A 22,256-nucleotide genomic window follows, 5' to 3' on the forward strand; every position below is an offset into this window, starting at 1 on the left:
TGCAATGGCCAATCTCAAGCAGAATGATATAGGAACGATGGGCGAACAGACAAAAGAACTAGGAGTTCACTGAGAACTTTGCGTGTTTGGGGCGGGTGGAAAGAGGGGCGATGCGAGAGCATTCTTTTCAACCTAGTGGCTATGTAGGGTTAGGGATAGAGGAATAGAATGGTAGTTGAACCCATCAGCGCCATAGGGTAGAATATATCATTACCGGACATATGAGTATCGATCTCCTTTGTTTAGGCGAAGCGCTGAAACCCAAACGGTATTATTATCAATGGATGGTTAAAGAGTGAGTATCAGGCATTGCACCATAAATCTGGGGATATATCTATCCTTACAGAATTGCAGATACACCTACCTTTGATAGAGATGTCGCGTTAGAAGGGATCGGTGTATATAGAATAATCCTCGCAAACTTGTGTACTATGTAAATACTGTGCACCATAGATATAACACTGCCGGGGTATGCTCAAGGGAAAAAAAATAGTGGAATCTGCATGAATCTGTTGTGGGTGCCTCTTATATTTATCGGGGGTAACATTTTTGTGCTGGGGTCTATCCTGCAGCAAGATGAGGGTCCGCAAACCTCTATACCATTATGGAAATGTTAGCGCCAATGGGTTAAATAATCTCTCCTCTGGTATAAAGTACATTACATTTGGAATTAAAACAATGGTCCAAACAATCATTTATAACGCCAAGATCGCTTAAAAATGCCGAAAAGTATGTAGTTGGAGAAAGGGTTTTGTTTAAACTGCCTCTCTACCAGCCAGACACATCACAGTCATTTGTAATTCTTTCACAATTTTTTCTTCCAGCTGATTTTGACAGCCGGTACTGCGGTCAAGTGGTTCTCGCCGGGACATTTCAAGCTCCTTTTCATTTGTGGCAACAATCCGCGAGCGGAGGACTGATCGCTTCTCAAGAAGTGATTCAATATCATCTTTCACTTGCGTCCCGTCCCAGTTGAGCTCTTGGATATTTTGGGCGTCCACGCTGGTACTCGCGCCAGCATCCCGGAATTTGTTGATAATCTGGGATATTAGAGCTAATGAACATGCTTCAGTAGCCATACTTAGCGATAGCTTTTTCACGTGTTGGCTTGACTTTAGGTGACTACTTGCAAGTGGTGATGTTGTGGTGGGTTGCCCGAAGGAGAATGAAGCAGACGCTCGGCGCAACTGCCCTTCAAACTGGTTGAGAAATGCCGCCACTTCCGGAGCAGCTCGAACAACACTGTAAAGGAGGTTGAGACAGAGAGGTAGGAATCCTGAATTCCAGATGGCAAATAGCCTGGGTATTGGATCGAATGGGCCGCATCCGTGCGGTTGACGAAGGACATCCGTGAGGCGGAAAGTGGACAATTTCACCAAAATACCGTCCGCTGCCATCTGCTCAGCCATCATAGGAATACAGGAAAGTTCCAGAAGGAATAAAACACTGAGCTCGCCGTACACTGGATCTCCCTCAACTGTAAGCTGATAGGCCCAGGAAAACAATGTGGCTGCATAGCGGGGAGTGTCGCTATCGGCGAGGTGAAAAGCGGCTTGTTCGTAAATGCGATCTGAATTTTTCACTCGTAGACATGTTTGTAATATTGCTGTTAATATAGCAAAATCTCTAGGAGAGCACTTTTCCGGTTCGTCGTGTAAGTACGTTGTAAGAGATCGAAAGCCCCGTGCAACTATGACTTTGACGATTTCAAGAACGATTGACAAATCTGACGACACTTCAGGCTTTTTGCTGACTGCTTCTGGCACAGACCGAGACGGCCCTGCAACATGGAACTGCAGAGCGAGAAAGAGGATGTTCAACATAACTCCGTAGTATTCTGTATCCCCATTGAGTAACGCAGTTTCGTACGATGGATTTCGAAAGCGCGTAGCATCCCATGCAACACTCAGCAACCCAAAGACTTCAGCCCCCCTAGAGCCGGCGTCGTTAAGTCGCTGAAGCAGAGCAAGGGCAAATTCTGCATGGATTTGCTGAACTTTGTAAAAGACCTTTTCGTCTGGTACTGTCTGTGAATTTGAAACAAGGCAGCTGCGAACAACACGTGCCATCGATTTTTGGATTTCTCGGTCCAGCATAAAATCCGCGCAATGTTCTATGGCAAGAAATTTCCAACTTTGAAGGAGGTTCTATGACGGATTAGAATAGAGAGTTTAGACTGGGGATTACAAAAACATACCATTTGGGCTTCAACAAGTGACAGATTTAGATTAGCTCGTTTGACCTCCTCCACAAAGCCTTGATCACGGGTCCCGTTCCAGGCAAAATCGTATCCGAAAAGCTTACTTCCCAACTCCACGTCGTAAAAATAATTTTCCCCGAGTTCTGGTCGTGTGAGCCCAGTGCGCTTCATGGAGACGACTTTACATCCACTATACTTCATTTCAAAGTTCTTTCTGAGATTTGAGTGTAGAGATGCATTATAACCTTCCACAACGACCGCATTGTCAGAAAACCAGGAGATCAGAGGGATGATCGTTTTGAAGAACGTTAAATCTCGTGATTCTTTCGCACTATGTAAATAGACGGCGCATATATCTGCTACTAATGATGCGATTTTCGTATTGAGGCACTGATCCAGAGGAGGGCACTTGCGAATCTCTAAGCGGGTGACGAAATTCACGATGTTTGGGAAGAATTCCGAATGACTTTTAATCTGTGGTGTAGCCCATAGCCAGTGTTCCTGGGCCCTTGCAACAAAATTTAGTGCAGATATTGCTATCTGAGGTTGAACCGTGTCGATTTTCGCTAATAAATCGAGAGAAATGCCCAAGAACGGCTGCCCAATCATTGTCGAAGAGCTACCTTTGTCACCCATTTTTAAGGAATCTCTGGCAGATGAGCCTGTAAGAAAGAATACTGCAAGCCATTGCTGGCGTTTGCTAATTACCGTGGAAAGTAGATCCCATATTGAAACGTAGAGTGCGGGATTCTTGAACGGGCGATCGAATTTCGAAAGGCAATGGAGAAAATTACTCGATGACTTGGCTCCTAGGTGCCCAAGGACAGATGGCGGCTCACGATTCGAATCTGTAGCTGCATACGATATCAGGAGTTCAAGGAGAGAAACGACAGGGAGTTGGTAATCATAGGATAGAGCGTATAGTCTTATCAGCACTGGTGACGCTTTGAATAATTGGTTTTCTAGCATCGACATTGGAGACCCTATTAATCTTCCTGCTTGAGCCAATCGTTCTGAAAGGGTCAAGGCAGACTGGATGTGCGAGGCATGAAGCAGGAGGTTTCGAAGATCACTGCTCGACCTGGAATATTGAAGACCGCTAAGAATAGTACGGAGAAGTGGATTAAAAGGCAACTCTTCGACTGTTGTCGGCCGAAGAACGTTAAGTATATATGCTGCTGAGCTTGAGAATACCCCCACCAACTTAGAATCTAGGTCGGAAGTGTCATCGATCGCATATATACTGTATAGGATTTTATCAATAGTGAGGGCAAGAGATGTGTTAATTTTAAGCTGTTGGCAGATGTCATTATATCTCCACGTCGTATTATTATTGTAAGCTTCGACCATCACGCGTACCAGGGCCAATAAAAAGCTGCGCATGATATAAGGCGGTATGCCTGCACTGAACTCGGTGAGATGATTTGATTTGGCGGATACCCGCCCTGCGGAGCGACGAACTCCAGAATGATTAATGACATCATCAACCAGGAGGTCAAACATTTGAACAGCAGCCTGAAGGAAACTGAAGTCCCCAGAGACAGCCTCAATAGATGAGACAATAGTGACTAGCATACCACCTTTCCCATCTGAGCCAATAAAGCTGCTTCTAGACAGGAAGGGCCATACACGGCCCGGAATAACGGCTATAAGGGCGTTTATAAAGCTAAGGGAAGATATAATTGGTTGTAGATTGCGGCTGGAACCTCTCTTGCTGATTGTATTTTGCAGGTTCCGTTCAAAAATTTCGAAAATAACGGAAATGATATCCCCATGACGGTCGAGTCCGTCGCTAGCCATTTCGAGAATCCTTTTAGCCACTGAGTCGGTGCCATTGCGCTTCGAATTAATTTGTGCAGATGTGATTAGGTCGGCGAAAAGACCTACGATTTCCGCGATTATCTCATCATCTGGTATTTGGTCGGATCTTCGACTGTTAGTAGCTTGCTCCAGCCATATTCCGAGGAAGCCGAGACAATTGTATTCATGATGCCACATTATTACGGCCGGTTTTGATTCGTTGACGACTTGACCTAAGGCCTCTTGCGGAATAACACAAGATTCAGCAAGAACCACGGTATTGGAGGTCGATTCATATTCAGTAGGGCTTTCCGACATGGCTGTTTCCTGCATTGGAAGTGGCTGGATTAGGCTAACGAAATTGGCATTTTCATCTTCCCGGATCGGTTGGTACCCTTGGAAGCCAGGAGCGACGACTTGAGTATAGGTCTCCATGCTCTCTAGTTCCTGAGCGATATATGGTAAACCATCATCGTCCACAACGCTAGAACCCGACAGTGCTCGGCACAACTTCAAAAAATTAATAGCTTCGTACGGAAATCGGGATTTGGCCACGCGAAAAATTCTATCAACGAGTACTGGATCTTGAATAAATATAGATCTCGGATCGCAAGCATCACTCCACTCTGTGCTGGAGATTTGATTGCAATCATCAGTAGGGCCAGAGATAACACACAAGACAGACGACACTACTTCAGGAATATAGTCCAAATGTTCGACACTCGCACGGATTAAATCCAGGAGCTCCACCCTTACCCAACGACTGAGCATGCCGCCATCCCCAGCACCAGAAATTGGCCTAAGGCTTTCGACAAGAGCAGAGATAAAGTCAAATACATGACATTTATCTACGGAGCTCGTCACAAGAAGCTTTACGAAGTCGTCATCGAAAGCTGGGTTACGAGCTTTTTCAAAGATATCTTCAAAAATGGATTGCTCTGCAGCGCGCGATGGAGACGATGACGGCGCGTTGCTATTGAAAGAATCTACAGCGTGCTGGGCTTGCTGAAGTTCACGCTCCTCCTTAGTGCAGAACGCAATCTCCCTTACCGCGAACATAACCATGCCGAATGCAAAAATCATAGGCGCCGCAGTTAAACAGCCGGCATTGGCTGCCTTCAAGCATATTTCGTTTATTTCGCTGATATTTTCGCGTGACATAAAAAAAGGGGCTTCGCTAATTGTAGGCTCGGGTGTTGGAGACAAGTACGATGCCGTTTCAAAGTATGAGGTTGATTCCCTTAGCCTGACAAAAGCGAGAGTCGCAATCGCAATGAGAGCGTGAAGCGGGCCAAGAATGACTTGTTGTTCCTCCGTAGCCTGTAAAATTTCTAGTTAGTCATGAAAGGAACACGTTGATTTGGTTAGAGCTTACTGGACGTAGCATTTCGAGAAAATCATAATCGGCCATCAAACGGAGCCAAGAAAGGAAAAGCTCTGCAGATGGGATGGTTTTCGATAATTGAAGCTGGAGCACCAGGAATTGAAGAATTTGGTTTAGCTCCTCGAGGACGTTCGTTTGCCAAATCAGCTCAATTTCCACATTTGGTTCTTCAGGAAGAAGCCATCCGCTCCCCGTTTCTAAGTTACATATTCGGGTTCGAACGGCTTCAAGGCACTGTTTTATAGAAATGGCGTTGAGGCCTTTTCCAGATTGGATCCCAAATATGGATTTCCCCAATTCTTCTAGTTTTGTTTGCGCGTGTTCAACTCGGGATATTTTGGCATCCATATGATAGCCGCCTGGGGATATTCTACGCAATGCAACACAAAAAATTCGTTGGGAAACTTTAAGTATATGTTGCTTTTCTGACAAATACAGCCGGAACAGCTTCAGATGCCTTACTTCGTCACCTGAGAATCCACTGAGCTCGAAGTTAGTTTCACCCTTGTAGTTTAAAATCTCAGTAGCCTGGGCAGCGCTAGTAGAATGCGAAAAGTTGCCAAGCCCAATCGCATCTTGAAGGCTTGTCGTCTCCTCCTCGGATAATTCGCTCAAAAGCTCGTCACCAGGCCGATTTTGACGTTCGCAGACAACAATTCTCAGCGCAGAAATGTGATCGATTTGTGTCTTGTTGCTTAGCCACTTTGCGTCATTTTTTATTTCGTCTAAATTCCATGTGCCTGTAGAAACTGTCGGGACATGTATAGCGGCAGTTTTGGACTGGAAATCGGATTTTGATTGTTCATTTGGACCGGCGAACGGGTTAAAGGGATTAGAAATGATTTGGAGGCTCTCTGGACAAGTCAAAAATTTGTAGAGACTGTCAGTTTCTTCGACGTCTGTTTTCGCATTCACCAGCCGCCGGAAAGCTGATTTCCATGATCTAGTGAGGACAGGGTCAGTGATTTCCTTGGGTGAGCTGGTAACAAGGTAGACATACATAAGTTGGTTGTCCCCAGAGAAGCATGAGTCCAGGGACGGAAAATACACGTCAGGAGGCGGAGCCATAATATTATGCCCCTTCTGCTAGGAGCTTTTCGTGAGATACCGCTCTTGTCGCGCTTTGGAAGCAAAGCAGAAACAATCAAGAATGTTAGTAGTGATATTTGAAGACGGATAAACTATGTTCCACCTAATTTTCAAGTTATTACGTTAGTGCTAGGTAGGGCCCAGGCTCCGATAGCGGGCAGCAGCAGCAGTTATTTACTGTGTATGATCCCTTGGCTAAATGGATAAGGGCTTGTCTGTGCCTGGCTTACTATTACAATAAATCATGTTAATTCCATGTTGAAATTCCTAATTCTTAACTCTGGTTTGGTTTGGGAGTGGGAGTCAAGTATAGGCGGTTTAAAAGGTAACTACGGTTTTGAATCTCGGCCGGAAAAACTTTCAGTCAACCACAACACTCATCGAAAAATTACACCATGGAACATTATCAATAAATCTGATTAGTGAGTTAGTTACCCACAATGCAGTGACTTAAATCAATCCTATTCTCATCCTAACCCCTAACCCCTAAACAACCCCTATATTTGTGTTGGGCGTGGTGAGATACATTAGTAATCCACTCAAGCATCAGTGGTGGGGTAGCGTGGGTTTGTTTTAGATGGGTGTTCCGTGGTTGAATGGAGATGTTCAAGTTTTTCCGGCCGAGATTTCCAAGGATATGCCCTGAGCGTATTATGTATGAGCTTCCATGTTTGGAGGTCCCCGTCACACAACGTCCCACAGATTCTGGAAATATCGGTGTATAAGAGCGCTGCATGCCCTGGTGATAAGTATCCACCCTTCTGCAGTTCTTCTTCCTTGCGCCCATTATGGCTACCACCACCAACGCATTAGTCGACCATTCGCCCAATAACCCCACCAAAGCTCAAACCCGCGAGAACGCTTCCAATTTGATACTGATCGATAACTATGACTCATTCACCTGGAACGTTTACCAGTACCTCGTTATAGAAGGGGCGAATGTGACAGTATTCAGAAATGACGAGATCACACTGGACGAGCTCATTGCAAAAAAACCCACTCAACTGGTTATCAGTCCCGGTCCAGGTCACCCTGATACAGATTCGGGGTTAAGCCAAGATGCAATCCGACACTTCAGCGGGAAGATACCCATTTTAGGCGTTTGTATGGGACATCAATGCATGATATCTAGCTTTGGTGGGAAGGTCGATGTAACTGGGGAGATTTTTCACGGGAAGACTTCTAGCTTAAAGCATGATTCAAGGGGCGTATATGCCACACTCCCACAGTCCCTGGAGGTTACACGCTACCATTCGCTGGCAGGAGTGCAGCCAACCATCCCCGACTGCCTTGAAGTCTCTTCGTGGACCGAATTCGAGAACGAGAGCGATCGGAAAATTATAATGGGGGTTAGACACAAAGAGTTTATTGTGGAAGGTGTTCAATTCCACCCGGAGAGCATATTGTCTGAGAATGGACGGACCATGTTTAGGAACTTCCTGAATTTGCGTGGCGGTACCTGGAAAGAAAACGGCGGTCCGCGTTCTCAGCTAAGTGAGGATCCAACAGCTCTGAGGGACGGAAAATTGACGGGGAAGAAAACGATTTTAGATACAATTTACGAACACCGGAAAATTGCTGTTAATCAGCAAATGTTGACTCCTTCCCAAAGACCAGAAGACCTACAAGCCGCGTATGACCTTGGGATATCTCCGCCACAAATATCATTTCCAGACCGGCTGAGACAGACCCCCTTTTCGTTGTCACTGATGGCAGAGATAAAGAGGGCTTCCCCATCGAAGGGCCTCATTTCGTTGTCCACCTGTGCTCCTGCTCAAGCACGAAAATATGCTATAGTTGGAGCTAGCGTCATATCGGTCCTTACTGAGCCGGAATGGTTTAAAGGAAGCATTGAGGACCTACGGGCCGTTCGCCAAAGCCTTGAGGGTCTCCCAAACAGACCGGCTGTACTGCGGAAAGAATTTATTTTCAATGAGTACCAAATTCTGGAGGCTCGACTGGCTGGTGCAGATACTGTTTTACTTATCGTGAAGATGCTCGACAATGATCTTCTCTGGCGGCTTTACCGATATTCTCAGCAACTGGGCATGGAGCCTCTGGTCGAAGTAAATACGGCCGAAGAAATGAAGATAGCAGTTAGCCTTGGTGCGCAAGTTATCGGTGTCAATAACCGTGATCTGAGAAGCTTTGAGGTTGACCTGGGTACCACGAGTCGGTTAATGGATCTGGTGCCAGCTTCAACAATCGTGTGTGCTCTGAGTGGTATATCAGGACCAAACGATGTCAACGCGTATCGTACCGAGGGCGTCAAGGCAATCCTTGTTGGGGAAGCATTGATGCGTGCTGAAAACACAGATCTCTTTGTCTCTCAGCTTTTAGGGGGCGGGGAGCGTGTAGCTGCGTCGATTCCCAAACGACCGCTACTTGTCAAAATATGTGGAACTCGAACACCTGCGGCCGCGCGCACGGCGATTGAATCTGGAGCTGATCTGATTGGCATCATATTGGCGAAGGGACGCACTAGAACAGTTTCGGATATCACTGCACTGGAGATATCTAAAGTGGTTAAATCAACTCCACGCCCAGCATCCTCAGTAAGTGGAATACAGAAATGCATTGGCGATTCTTCCGGTGTCAACTATTTTGACTATTCGTCCCAATTCCTCTGTCACTCTGAACGTGCCTTGCTAGTGGGCGTGTTCCTGAATCAACCATTATCATACATTATATCTCAACAACAAAAACTTGGCCTTGACGTCGTTCAATTCCATGGGTCGGAACCGATAGAGTGGGCGAATTTAATTCCTGTTCCGGTAATAAAGAAGTTTTCCCCCGGGGAGCCAGGGCTATCTAGACATGCCTGCCATACTATTCCCCTCTTAGATTCTGGCGCTGGTGGCTCGGGTGAGAAACTCGACATCTCATCTGTACAAAACTCCCTTGGAAAAAGTGATGATATCCGGGTGATGCTTGCAGGTGGATTGGATCACTTGAATATTACCGACACACTTCAGCAGCTAGGCCGATATAATGAAAGAGTGGTGGGAGTTGATGTTAGCAGTGGAGTGGAGTCGGACGGATCACAGGACTTGAAAAAGATACAGGCATTTGTAACGGCTGCTAAAAGTTTTAGAACTTGATGATATTAAAGTAATGTTTTTCCTTGTTATATTCCATGGCCTCGATACAAACAACAAAATAAAAATTCGCTTACGCGCCCTATGTCTGTGCTTTACTGCTGATTGTCACATATATTAAATATCTCTCTCAACCTTCGTTGAGTCTTCTAGGGTTTTTCTCCAAAATAGCAATCTGACTCAAAACAACGAACATTCTTACAATTTTCACCTCATGATGGTTTTGGCAACCTTCGGAACCCCCCATCTTGTTGCGAATGGCCCGGAGCTGATCGTTCTGGAAAATAATTAGCCTACAGCTCACTTCGTCGGAATTCAGTGTCATTCTCTTCTTAATCATTTTTCACATCGTTTTCAGCATCCCCCCTCTGGCGACCTCCTTCACCCTTTGTCAACCTTGCTTTGGCGCAGAGCAAAGGAGTTGCAATCTCTCAGGAAACACTCGCCATATCCAAATCAATATACTACTATTGGCCGGATTGACTTATCCGAGACATGGGGAAGACCTTTCGCAAGATTCACATCAGTTTGGCCGGCGATTTCGGACCAATGTCTGAAAAGATCAAGCAGTGGGTTGAGGCCAATGGCGGTGAATTTTCAACACAGCTTGAGAAGGATGCAACAACTCATCTCATCGCGACTAAGGATGCATTTCGGAAGCGTGATGCAGCAGGTATATCACCGTACATTTCCTTGGCTTTCCTAATACTTCCTTGTCCAGTCAGTTCTGCTTGTCGAAGAAAATCTCCATGTCTTGCGAATTATTAACCCGGTGAATTTCAACATATGCAGTCCAGCAGGCTCGCAAAATCGCAGGTTTGAAAATTGTGAAACTGGAATGGCTTGAAGATTCCCTTCTGTCCAAAAAGAGGCGGCCCAAACGCGAGACTGAATACCTGTGGTATCAAACACGAGGGACTCGTAAGCGGGATACAGTGAAGAAAACGAATGCCGTGATGGATATGGATGCTGTGGACCCGGGTATGTTGCCTCCCGTGATAGAAATTCTTCTAGTCAACGTGCCAATGGAAAAATGGCGACAGCTGGTTTGAAGAAGCCACACCGTACTCGTGGCCCAGGAAATGAAGTTGGTGAGTATGGACAACAGAACCCACAGATCGCTAAGAACATGTCATGTTCTACTCACTTAAATATGATACATAGATGACCATCATATATTTACCGACTTTGAAGGATTTCGTTATCTTGTGACACTTGTGCGCCCTCTCGAAGATAGCAAGCTCAAAGAAAAACATACACTTCAAGTATGCATGTTCCTTTCAATTCTTGCACTTTGTTGGTTATGTTTCAGCTTGTGTCTTCTACCTACATTCACCTTTTTTTTATTCGCTCTTTAACATACAATCCAGCTCTATGAATCCGATTCAAACCCTCATACATATGCAACATTCGTGGAATATAGTTGTGTGGGAAGGACAGGGTCTGCTTTTCTTGCCCCGATTGAAAGCACGTGGGAGATTGCTTTGGAGGCTTTCACTAAGTTTTTTAAAGCCAAATGCGGGAAACAATGGGAGAAGAGAATGGCCAGCACAGAGCCTTTGCCGCGGAAAGATAGAGAAGGATGTGTCCTACCCAGTAGCGAAAATTGGTTTAGGTACGAACCATAGGGAGCGGTATGCACAGACGCTCCTGCGAAAAGTTTTGACTTGCGCTAAGAATTTAATCAGAAATGCTGATACCGACATTAAGTGTTGCTGTGCATCTCTTGATGAAAAGGAGAAGGAGTCCCAGGGGGCTGAAAGAGACCAACACCCCTAGCCTACCCACTAGCTCACTCTCTAAATTCCAGGTGGTGTGGCCTGGAGATGCAATACACAAGTAAGGATATTTCAGGGTAAATTCTTAGTGTAAGACAAAACTTTTCGCAGCGCTTCTGGTGAAAGTGGTGGCGTCAAATGGCGTTGCTGTCAACTGGTCCAGACAGGGTTATCCCTTTTTTCGGTGATTAAATTGGCATTTTGGAGAGTTTTACTTTCAATTCATTACCATGCATTGTGAATTCAATATTTCCTTAGAATTTATGGGTTTTATTTCTGTTTTATCAAGATCCAATGAATGCTGCTGTTATGAAATCGCCATGAACCAAAGATGATATTCAGGTGTCAAACCCCCATCCCAGTATTTAACAAAATAACACAAGCTCTACCATTGACGCCGAGGTAATTTTCTACCAGGCATACTGTGTGGATGCCTTTTGATAGCCAGTTTCAACCAGAAGAACCTAAATAATCAATGCACGAATCACAAATAATCCTTCTTCCTGCTCGTCCTTGTATACTGATTCAGTGACCATTCGATTTCGCCACCGGAATCTTTCTCTAATGTCCCACCTCTGATTTGAAATAGCCTCATTGTCATACGCGGCCCGACTTCAGCTAGTTCAACTGATTGGTACCCGGTCTTAACGAAGACATGGTGTCGCACCTCTATACTGTCCTCAATGTTTTTAAACGTGACAACCCTACTCCCGAGCTTCCCATTTGCTTCCCGCGGAGGGAATATATGTTTCAAAATTTTAACGACGCGGGCCCCTAACTTGGTAGTAAACCCTTCAAAAATTAGGTGAGGATAACTTTCCGACACGGTTCCCCGTGCTGAGTTTGGAATATCTGCTCGTAGCATGACATTATGTAATGAGAAACTGGCAGTTGGGCCATGGGGAAGATGAGACACAGTTATCGCAGTAGGTGTGCCGCGATGCTCGTGCAGGATGATCATGTCCGAAAGTGCGGATGTCTTCGCGCTTGCGAGCAGATCAGGAATGACTATATTCCCTCGATTTATCCGTATTGAAGTGGGGATTAGTAGCCGCATCTCTTTTGCAAAGGTGCTAAGGCGTGTAGAAGGAGAACGGGAGGTGGTAATGAGAGGTCGAGGGTCCACGATGCCGGATGTGAGAACATATTCGTCGTCGAGGTCCAGCATATCGGAATCTTTGGAGTTAGGCTGTTTCGAGTGTGTTGGAAGGGATTCATCGTATTTGAAGTCTTCTCGCAATGTTTTGTCATTAGCCACAGAAGGCTCTAACCGCTTCCCGGATGCAAGAGAAGCTTTCAGCTTCGCGCGCTTTTCTGCTACTGAAGCATCGCGGAGCAGGAGAGCTTTGCGGTAGAGGTAGTCTCTACGCTCACGAGCTTGGCGACGCTGCTGGATATGTTAGCGCATAACATCCTAAATGTATCTATACTTGAGGGAAGAATAGCCATACAATCATTTGGCTGGTAGTTTACTTGCTCAAAAAGGCTCAAGGCTGCTCGCTGCAGAAATGGGTGCACGATGCTGGTATTTGACTTTTTTTGAATCCACTTTCGATTCACCTTTGGTGTGTCAGGGCTGCCGTAGTTTTTCACCAACTTCTCCAGTTGTGTAAGTCGACCAGTGAGCCTCATCCCGCTGTTCAGGTGGTGGATTCCCATTTCACTTCTTTTCTTTTTTGATGTCTTTATGTTACAGATCTTTGGGCTACAGAACCGTAGTGACGGAATTCCTGTTCTTGCCCTGTGGATATTTCTGCTGTGAGCTCCCCTCAACAGCCTATATGGTATCTGCGCGTCATAATACTTTGACAGACACTACGGCAGCAAATTTTGATGCTAACTGTTAGAGATTTCTCCAGGTACTAATCAGTCCTTTCCTTTGAATATTCAGTCGTTCTGTATGCCAGTTTCGGCTGCACTTCTAAAGCGGACTGACCGTGCTTCTGCTCAAGTTGCGACCCTGGAAAATAAGGACCATTTAATTGGGAAATGGTGAGATACATCAATATGGAGGCCTTTAATTATATGGGGAATCATCTGGTTTCAGACTCTGCTTCTACGATCAATGCTGGAGATGACATGTCAACCGTCGACGGAGATGAAAGTATCTTAAATATGGCTACTGGGCCTCGGAGGCGACGACATGATGATGAAGAGGAGATATCAGATAGTTTTGAGGATGATGATTTGGAAAGCATGGCTAGCGTCCCTGTGGATAGAGCCAGCAAGGCCACCACTTCCAAACCCGAGGAAGACAAGGAACTACCAATTCATTCTTGCGCGTAAGTTTGAGCAATTTCCACCAATCGACGTGCCAAAGTGATGTGAGGTTCACAGGCCCTGGCTGACCTTTGGCTATTCTCTTTTTATTTTAGATATTGTGGAATTCACAATCCCGGCACTGTAGTGAAGTGCTTAACTTGCACTAAATGGTTTTGCAGCGCGCGTGGCAACACGTCTTCCTCTCATATCGTCAATCACCTAGTTAGAGCAAGGCATAAAGAAGTCCAACTACACCCCGAATCATCACTTGGTGACACGATTCTCGAATGCTACAACTGCGGGACCAAAAATGTTTTCCTTCTGGGCTTTATTCCTGCTAAATCAGACACTGTTGTGGTACTGCTTTGTCGACAACCTTGTGCTGCGATGCCATCTTCGAAAGACATGAATTGGGATACTTCGCGCTGGCAACCTCTTATTGAAGACCGCTCTTTTTTGCCTTGGCTCGTGAGTTCTCCCTCTGACCAAGAGCAGCTTCGCGCTCGACATCTAAGTCCTCAAATGATTGCGAAGCTAGAGGAGATGTGGAAAGACAATGCCGCAGCTACCGTTGAAGATCTGGAAAAAGCAACTGGCGTTGATGACGAACCTGCGCCAGTTCTCCTTCGGTATGACGACGCATACCAATATCAGAATGTTTTTGGTCCTCTCGTCAAGATCGAAGCCGACTATGATCGCAAATTGAAAGAGGCCCAATCTCAAGATGGTCTGGTTGTACGCTGGGACCTAGGACTGAACAACAAGCATCTTGCGAGCTTTGTTCTCCCAAAGCTAGAACTTGGCGATGTGAAGCTAGCAGTTGGCGATGAAATGCGGCTTAAATATACTGGAGAGCTGCGGCCTAAATGGGACGGCGTGGGATACGTCATTAAAATCCCGAACAACCAGTCTGACGAGGTTACTATTGAATTGCGAACCAAGGGCGACCATAAATCTGTCCCCACCGACTGCACACATAATTTCACAGCTGACTATGTTTGGAAAGCGACGTCCTTTGACCGTATGCAGCTAGCCATGAAAACATTTGCTGTTGATGAGATGAGTGTTTCGGGCTACATTTTCCATCGGCTTTTAGGGAATGAAGTTGCCGCTGGGCCTATGAGAACTCAAATGCCTAAAAAGTTCAGCGTACCAGGCCTCCCAGACCTCAACAGCAGTCAAACCAATGCCGTTAAAAGCGTTCTTCAGAAACCTCTGAGCTTGATTCAAGGACCTCCTGGTACTGGAAAAACTGTCACTTCTGCTAACATAATTTACAACTTAGCAAAAATAAACGGCGGCCAAGTATTGGTCTGCGCACCATCTAATGTTGCGGTTGACCAACTTTGTGAACGCATCCACAGAACTGGCTTGAAGACCGTTCGTGTCACTGCCAAGTCTCGAGAAGATGTGGAGTCTCCTGTGGGCTTTCTTTCTCTTCACGAACAGGTCCATAACAACGACAGCAATATCGAACTTGTCAAACTCAACCAACTGAAGGCTGAGCTGGGTGAGCTTTCCAGCCAAGATGAGAAGAAGTTCAAACAACTAGTTCGTGCTGCGGAAAAAGAGATTTTGAGCAATGCGGATGTTATTTGCTGTACTTGCGTTGGAGCTGGCGATCCTCGCCTCGCAAAGTTCAAATTCCGAACCGTTCTTATCGATGAGTCTACGCAGTCAGCGGAGCCCGAGTGCATGATTCCACTCGTCCTAGGATGTAAGCAAGTTGTCCTTGTTGGCGACCATCAACAGCTTGGGCCTGTTATCATGAACAAGAAGGCGGCCAAGGCTGGACTTAACCAATCCCTGTTTGAGCGCTTGGTCATCCTAGGATGTGCACCTATTCGGCTTAACGTACAGTATCGCATGCATCCATGTCTCTCCGAGTTCCCGTCAAACATGTTCTACGATGGTTCCCTGCAGAACGGAGTTACCGAATCAGAACGTCTTCTAAAAGATGTTGATTTTCCCTGGCCTGTGGCGCACAATCCAATGATGTTCTGGTCAAATTTGGGAAATGAAGAAATTTCGGCATCAGGGACGTCATACCTCAACCGCACAGAAGCTGCCAACGTGGAAAAAATTGTCACCAGATTTTTCAAGGCTGGCGTAAAGCCTTCCAGTATCGGGATCATCACGCCTTATGAAGGACAGCGTAGCTATGTTGTCAGCTCGATGCAAGCGACTGGCACCTTCAAAAAGGAGCTTTACAAAGAAATTGAAGTTGCGTCAGTTGATGCGTTCCAGGGCCGAGAGAAAGACTACATCGTGCTCTCCTGTGTCAGATCTAACGACCATCAAGGAATTGGATTTTTGAGTGACCCACGTCGGCTTAATGTCGCTCTTACGCGTGCCAAATATGGCCTGGTCATCCTAGGAAACCCGAAAGTTCTGTCGAAGCATCCTCTGTGGAACTATCTTCTACTTCATTTCAAAGAAAAGAACTGCCTAGTGGAAGGTCCTTTGTCAAACTTGCAGGTGTCTCTTGTCCAGTTCAGCCGCCCGAAACAGGCCTATCGGGGACCACAGCGTTTCCAGGTAGCCTATAACCACGCATCCAATATGGCCAGTGGCATGGTCAATGGCAGGAATGGCCATCGCGGTGACTACCACGACACAGGATCTGTGGCCAGTTACATCCCAGATGATGTCTCCTCAGTTAATTCGTCTGCTGTTGGAGGCGTTCCTATTCCATCTGGATATCCTCATGTATTCCGGAGCTTTACTGACTCCTGGCCACACCTTCCACGCCACCGTCGCGCTAACGGATCTAGAGGCAAAGGTGCGTCTAGCGTTACTGGCGAGTCGGTCGCAGCTTCTGAGTCCGACGTCACGGGCAGTATCGTTGGACAAGGAGGTGTAAGCCTCTCTGGTTTAAGCATTCATGATATGAATAAGCAGGCAAGCATGAGCCAGTCTGATCGTTTGAAACGCTATGTCGAATCCGGCAGTCGTGGAGAGCCATATAAACCTGGACCTAGTGATAACGGCAGCATATTTGGAGGAAGTTCGGCAAGCATTCGTGTTCCTCGTGGCTGCCGTGGTAATCCAGCTGATGACGACGATGCTCGCAGTGTCTCGACAGCCTTTGCAAGTCAAATCGGTGGAAACTACGACTGAGAGCGTGCGTGCCCATAATCCTATCACTATCGACTAGGAACTCTACACCTCTTGCAGAAGTGAATGTGAACTTCGCGAGACACATCCAAGATGAAAATGCTTTGCCCGATGCCCGACCGACAAGAACTTTCAATACATGTTGCTCTCTCCCTCGCCCATAGTCTATTTGCACTTGTTCGGAGCATACCCTTTTGGCTCGTGGCCCGGCTACAGTGGCCCGACCTCACTTTTGGGTCAAACCGAGTTCTTCATGAATCTATGAAGGCTTTATGCCTTAAATGCAAGCTACCAATGTGACGGAACATGGTACACAACCATGCAGACACTACTTGTCACTTGTTTCACGTGTCTCTTGGTGGTTTTGATGAAAGCTGGCGCCAGGAGAAATGCCATGCATGTCATGTGGTGTGGGTGGAGGTTAAAACTTTCTTATCCCTTTGTGCGTGTCAGGCGGTGAACTGCAGTTCTGGCATGCTGCTTCTGTTGGGAGAGGAAATGCTATTGTTGTAAGGCAGCAGTGTATATTCGTGTCTAGTAATGCTAGGGGATACATTCGCGTGAAGAGTTCGAAAAGTGCTTGCGGCAAAACCTACGACAGAACACTTATTTCAACTTGATGATGTATGTGGTTGTTGATGGGGAAAATTGCGTATGCGCAAGATGCGTTTATCTTACTTTTATTTTTTTTCTAGTTTTAAATTGACCAGGCAATATAGCTACGTTTGATTTCCTCCTCGCTGGTGATCAACTTGATGCGGGTTACAGTGGCAGCAGTTAAAAATTTCCCGAACAGGCCAAGAAATTTTGAACCATGATGTTGTTGGCGGGATAAGATTGTCTACTAGTAACCGGTGACGCTAATCTGAGTACCTACCCTATGTGGGTCACTTGGTATAGAACAAGTGTAGAGAATCTCCAACAAAACACCAAGGCCGCGTAACTATATTTTCACACAACTTGTACCAATTTCACACCTGTCCAACATGTCGTCTAACTATATCTTGTTAGAACACTTAGGTAGAGTGTTCGCTCTAGAACAGGTTAGCCAAATGTTCGACTTGCTGTACAGGAGGCCTTTTGCAATTGTCCATAGGGCTGAAATAAAGTTATGTACTAGTATGCAAGGTTGGTAACGCTTTAATGCTCCTGGAGTCCCTTTATTTCTTTACAGATGACAAAGAGTATATATATGATTATCCCCTAATTTAAATTATATGCGGTCGGTATTTGGTCACTAGGCCGGTTGCTGGTCCGAGAAAGGACTTGCCAAATCAATGACTCGCCTAAATACTACACAATGTAGATCTCAGTCGGTTATCAAAATTTATGGCACGACACTGTAGAGATATGAGGCTTTCCTTCTTAAACCATGTAGGAGTCAACTAGCAATGCGGAGGGCGTTCGTCTTTTGAAGGGTCAAAGAGGTGCGCGTCAAGAATAACTAACATGATTGATTGTTTCCCAATCCTTCCCTCAGAATATAGGTCGCTTTTTTTACAATGCTACTAAAGTATCTTCTATCTTCAACATACTAGTATTCAATCTTTCTTGTTTTGAACTTTATTGATTAGACACAAGTCTGCTTCTTAAATGACTAACATTCAAATTTCATCTAAGTTTCATGAGTTCAAAGGATAACTACTAGTATTTCAATCTTATAGTATCCAATGTTGTAAAATGGTACGCCTCCGTCGATGGGCGCACTATAAATAGTGAGACATTCCAGGTTCCAAGTTGCTACAGGATCCTTGCTCATAGAACCTACCAAATCTTTGATTTCACAAATCTCTTCTATGAAAAGCCCAAACCAGACATTTCTGATGAATTTCAAGATGAGGCGCAATAACGAGTGTCGGAACTTGATGATGTCCGAATATTGCTCAGAAATTACTGAATATCAAGAGAATAATTCTAGATAATTACAATACATGAAAAGATTGTAATATCTATAAGGAAAGGGATGTGTAAGTGAAGTGAAAGGAGTTGTTCTTGAGTTTTAACTCGGGTTTCAAACTGATACGATATTCGTTTGATCTGACAATGAGCCTTTGATACATGACCAGCACTGGCTGCATTCAGTGCCAACCACCTAGGCAAAAAGGTCGTAAGAGAGCTGGATCAGCCAGCCGCGCCCAACACCTTTACCTGTAGCGTGGACGTCGGTGGAGGTCTACCGTTATTTAAGGTTGACGAGGAAAGCTCTAGTGAAATCCTCAATCTCATTCCTCTATTCACTACTTAGCTGTTTAGCAGAGTCACCATACTTCTTGAGAGTGGCTACTTCAAATTCGCAAATGTGTTGATGTCAGAACGGTAGTGCGTCCGAATATTGACCCAAATACTGAATATCAAAAGAATATTGCATAAGAAAAAGGCAGTATTTATAAGAAAGGGAATGCTCGATTATACAAGTCAGGCAGTGCTCGGGTTTCAAGAAGTGAAAGGTGATATAAGATCTCCGATATTACGAATATTATCTCCAACAGTTGAACTCCCCAATACGCAATAGATAATCAGAGGCAATTTTAATAAGTTCAATCACTTGGGCAAAGAGGTTGGACATCAATGATTGACCACGAATTAATTATTTTTGAGCAGGTGTGATAGATAAAGCAGGTGATTTAATCTTGATTAGAATACTATATAATAAAGAATAGTATAGTTATGCAGGATATCGATGATTGCAAACAGAAATGCACTGGGATATCTGGAGACACTTACCCCGGTCTTTTGATTAGAACACTTAAAATATTAGTGCCACTAGAAAAATACAGGGAAGCCTATCAGGTTTTGGTGATATGCGCGCCTCAAACAGGACCTTACCTAGTGGTTAGAAAAAAGTTGAACAAGGTTAGAAAATTAGCTCTTATGGTTAATCACCTTGCAAATTCAAACCATGCTCAACTAGACAGCCTTAGACAACATCTATACTTATCAGCATTCATCAGTAGAGTTTATCAGCTAGATATTCTTCTAAATAGCTAATGACCGTTAGCATATGTTTATGTCTATAGGGAAAATATGATTACAATGTCATAGGGTTGCAAGATCTCAAAGAAGATAGAAAAGGAGCTAAACTTGATTTTCCATTTCTAACCACATTAAACTTTTTTCTCACCACGTTCAACTAGAACCTAGCAGGACCTTTAAACCCCAATCTTTTTCGGCCAGGCTGAGCCCTTCTCAAAAGCTTCTCACTTCCCACACTGGTAGGATGGAGTCCATCCCAATTCTGACCCCATATATGCTATGCCCACGAATAACCACGAAAACGAACGTACCCCAAGTGCACAAAACGAAAATTCGGCCATGAACCCAGCAACCCATTCTTCTGAAGAACCGCTTTCGGAAGCTACCCTTAGAGATGCCGCCAAAGTTTTTCTTTTAGATGCTGATGGGAATAAAGTGAGATTTGGGGATCTGTATAAGCCTCCAGGACGGGGTAAAAAGCAGCGAACATTGATCATTTTCGTTCGTCATTTCTTTTGCGGAGTAAGTTGCCCAAGCGCATCAATATTGTGTTTGTGATTTTTGTTCCTGTGCTTCAGTTGCAAACACATCCAGTCAAAAAGGAAAATTGCAACATCAGTGCATCGCCTTGCACTGAGTAATATGTTTCGAACATGAGCCAACGTCAACTATTTTACAGAGCTGTCAGGATTATGTTAGAGCTGTGGCTTCGAGCATTCCAGGCCCATCGCAGCTACCCGCCGATACAGCCATTGCAATCGTCGGCTGTGGCGCTTCAAGCCTCATCCCCCAGTACATCAACAGAACGAAATGCCCGTTCCCCATATATACCGACCCTACGCGATATCTCCATGCTTTGTTTGGCATGAAACTGACATTGGATGCTGGAACCCACGCCCCCGATTATTCCACAACCTCAATGTTTTCTTTAGTAACTCAGGGAATCGCAATGACTGTGAGTCGATTGCTGAAGGGCGATATGCTTCAGTCTGGAAACAAATGGCAAAATGGAGGAGAAATCCTTTTCGAAGCTGAGATCCCCAACGAAGCGGAGGATGGCGGTGAGGAAGTTAAGGTCAGAGTCCCATTCTGTCATATAATGAAGAATACTCGCGACCACAGTGAAGTTTCTGTTTTGAAAACCGTGATTGGCCTTGATGAGGAACGCGTTTAAAGAACAGATGGATGAGTTTTGTTTGGGAATAATGTCTTAAGGGAATATGAGCTCCCCGTACCTCTCGTGCCTGTGCAATAGTACATTTGAATTTTTGTTTCATTGTCTGGCTATTGGACGATGTGTTTCGTTTCGAGTTTTCAATCTTCTCATACTTACACACTCAATCCCCTATGAATTTCTCCTTTTTGGATTACAGCTTCCCTTGTTATGCTTCTTTTCCTGGGCTAATGGCATTCAATCTTATTAATGAACCATGACCTATCTATCAGCGGGGCCGAATACTGAAAGATAGGGGTTTGAGAACAAGGTGACGATATCAATGTTCCGTCCAAATAGCTTTTTCTGAACTCATTCCTCGCCTTGAGGACCCTTAACTACTAGAACGGGTCGGCAAAGCGCGATGCGTCTAGAACGGCAGACCTTGAAACCAGATAGTGGATGGCTATTTCCATAACAGAAGATGGTAGCGTCCTGCATGTTGTCTGAATCCCGCCGTTATATTTGGAAAATCTCTGCGCTTTTTAACCCCAAAGATTCCATTAGGTAGGGTGCATGGCTGCTGGGAGAGATCGGGCCGCCTTATTGCAATGCTACGTTTATTCAGGTAAGGGTAGGTGAGGCGAATTGCGGCCGCATGTCAGAAAATCTCACGGCCATCATTCTGATGCTAATCCAAGAATATTTGTTCTTCTTACCTGGATACGTAAACTGATCCGGCTTCATTTACATTCGCATAGATTCGATGGGGTGGATTGCTTTGCCACTGGAATATTTTATCTGTCCAGTTCGTGTTGAATTGGAATTTTTTTCAATGCTTAGCTCACATGGCTTATTCCATTCGCCCATAATGTCCGTGTATTCCTCTTCTCACTTGTGTCCATATCCCAGTACGTCCAAAGCAGCCTGGTGGGCCAATGGAAGGTTGAAAGAACACGTCCTATAAATCTTCTGGGTGCACTTGCCGCTTTTCACCTCGAGCCGAAGGTTAACAGGTGGTAGGCTTAGAGTGTCAATCACTTAATCCCTCGGGCCCTGAAGGAGCTCTCAGAATTCCGTTACGAGTTGACGCGATAAGATAAAGAGATCTGCGAGGATAACGAGACAACCATTCTTTGGTCTTGAGGACTATCTTTGAAGTGTTCCCTTCCATTTACTTCCAGCTGGAGACATTCTCTAATAGGACTGTTGCTGTATATATGTGCAGAAGCGACGTAGGAGAGACGATGGACCAAATCAATAAAGCATTGGAGGTATTCAAAACAAATGAATCCTTATCATTGTGGACGATTTTCGAAAGTGGTATGCTAGCTGGTCCCCCACGTCGTTAAGAACAGTTCATGAGATCCAAAAACAAATGGAGGATGGCTTGTTTGGACAC

The 22,256-nt window shown here is 45.2% G+C and overlaps 6 protein-coding genes across 6 annotated transcripts; 4 read left to right on the forward strand and 2 right to left on the reverse strand.

The window, feature by feature from the left end:
• Positions 1 to 755: 755 nt before the first annotated feature.
• HCBG_04719 (uncharacterized protein) lies at positions 756 to 6,452 on the reverse strand (the record flags this gene model as incomplete). Its single annotated transcript, XM_045431768.1, has 4 exons — positions 756 to 2,147; positions 2,198 to 5,320; positions 5,376 to 6,327; positions 6,385 to 6,452. 4 exons carry the CDS (start codon positions 6,450 to 6,452, stop codon positions 756 to 758), a joined length of 5,535 nt encoding a protein of 1,844 aa, XP_045286980.1.
• A 720-nt stretch (positions 6,453 to 7,172) lies between these two features.
• HCBG_04720 (anthranilate synthase multifunctional enzyme) lies at positions 7,173 to 9,574 on the forward strand (the record flags this gene model as incomplete). The annotated part of the gene is made up of 1 exon (XM_045431769.1): positions 7,173 to 9,574. The coding sequence occupies one exon, from the start codon at positions 7,262 to 7,264 to the stop codon at positions 9,572 to 9,574; it is 2,313 nt and encodes a 770-aa protein (XP_045286981.1).
• Positions 9,575 to 10,066: 492 nt separating this feature from the next.
• Positions 10,067 to 11,350, forward strand: HCBG_04721 (BRCT domain-containing protein; the record flags this gene model as incomplete). The annotated part of the gene is made up of 6 exons (XM_045431770.1): positions 10,067 to 10,244; positions 10,364 to 10,552; positions 10,615 to 10,662; positions 10,736 to 10,836; positions 10,942 to 11,186; positions 11,260 to 11,350. 6 exons carry the CDS (start codon positions 10,067 to 10,069, stop codon positions 11,348 to 11,350), a joined length of 852 nt encoding a protein of 283 aa, XP_045286982.1.
• A 215-nt stretch (positions 11,351 to 11,565) lies between these two features.
• On the reverse strand, positions 11,566 to 12,981 carry HCBG_04722 (U3 small nucleolar ribonucleoprotein IMP4; the record flags this gene model as incomplete). The annotated part of the gene is made up of 2 exons (XM_045431771.1): positions 11,566 to 12,736; positions 12,910 to 12,981. The coding sequence occupies 2 exons, from the start codon at positions 12,979 to 12,981 to the stop codon at positions 11,834 to 11,836; spliced, it is 975 nt and encodes a 324-aa protein (XP_045286983.1).
• Positions 12,982 to 13,356: 375 nt separating this feature from the next.
• Positions 13,357 to 17,843, forward strand: HCBG_04723 (ATP-dependent helicase NAM7; the record flags this gene model as incomplete). Its single annotated transcript, XM_045431772.1, has 2 exons — positions 13,357 to 13,631; positions 13,791 to 17,843. 2 exons carry the CDS (start codon positions 13,357 to 13,359, stop codon positions 16,729 to 16,731), a joined length of 3,216 nt encoding a protein of 1,071 aa, XP_045286984.1.
• A 2,137-nt stretch (positions 17,844 to 19,980) lies between these two features.
• HCBG_04724 (uncharacterized protein) lies at positions 19,981 to 20,875 on the forward strand (the record flags this gene model as incomplete). The annotated part of the gene is made up of 2 exons (XM_045431773.1): positions 19,981 to 20,223; positions 20,381 to 20,875. The coding sequence occupies 2 exons, from the start codon at positions 19,981 to 19,983 to the stop codon at positions 20,873 to 20,875; spliced, it is 738 nt and encodes a 245-aa protein (XP_045286985.1).
• Positions 20,876 to 22,256: the final 1,381 nt, after the last annotated feature.

This window comes from Histoplasma capsulatum (genome assembly GCF_000150115.1).
Source record: "Histoplasma capsulatum G186AR genomic scaffold supercont2.6, whole genome shotgun sequence".
Classification (NCBI taxonomy): domain Eukaryota; kingdom Fungi; phylum Ascomycota; class Eurotiomycetes; order Onygenales; family Ajellomycetaceae; genus Histoplasma; species Histoplasma capsulatum.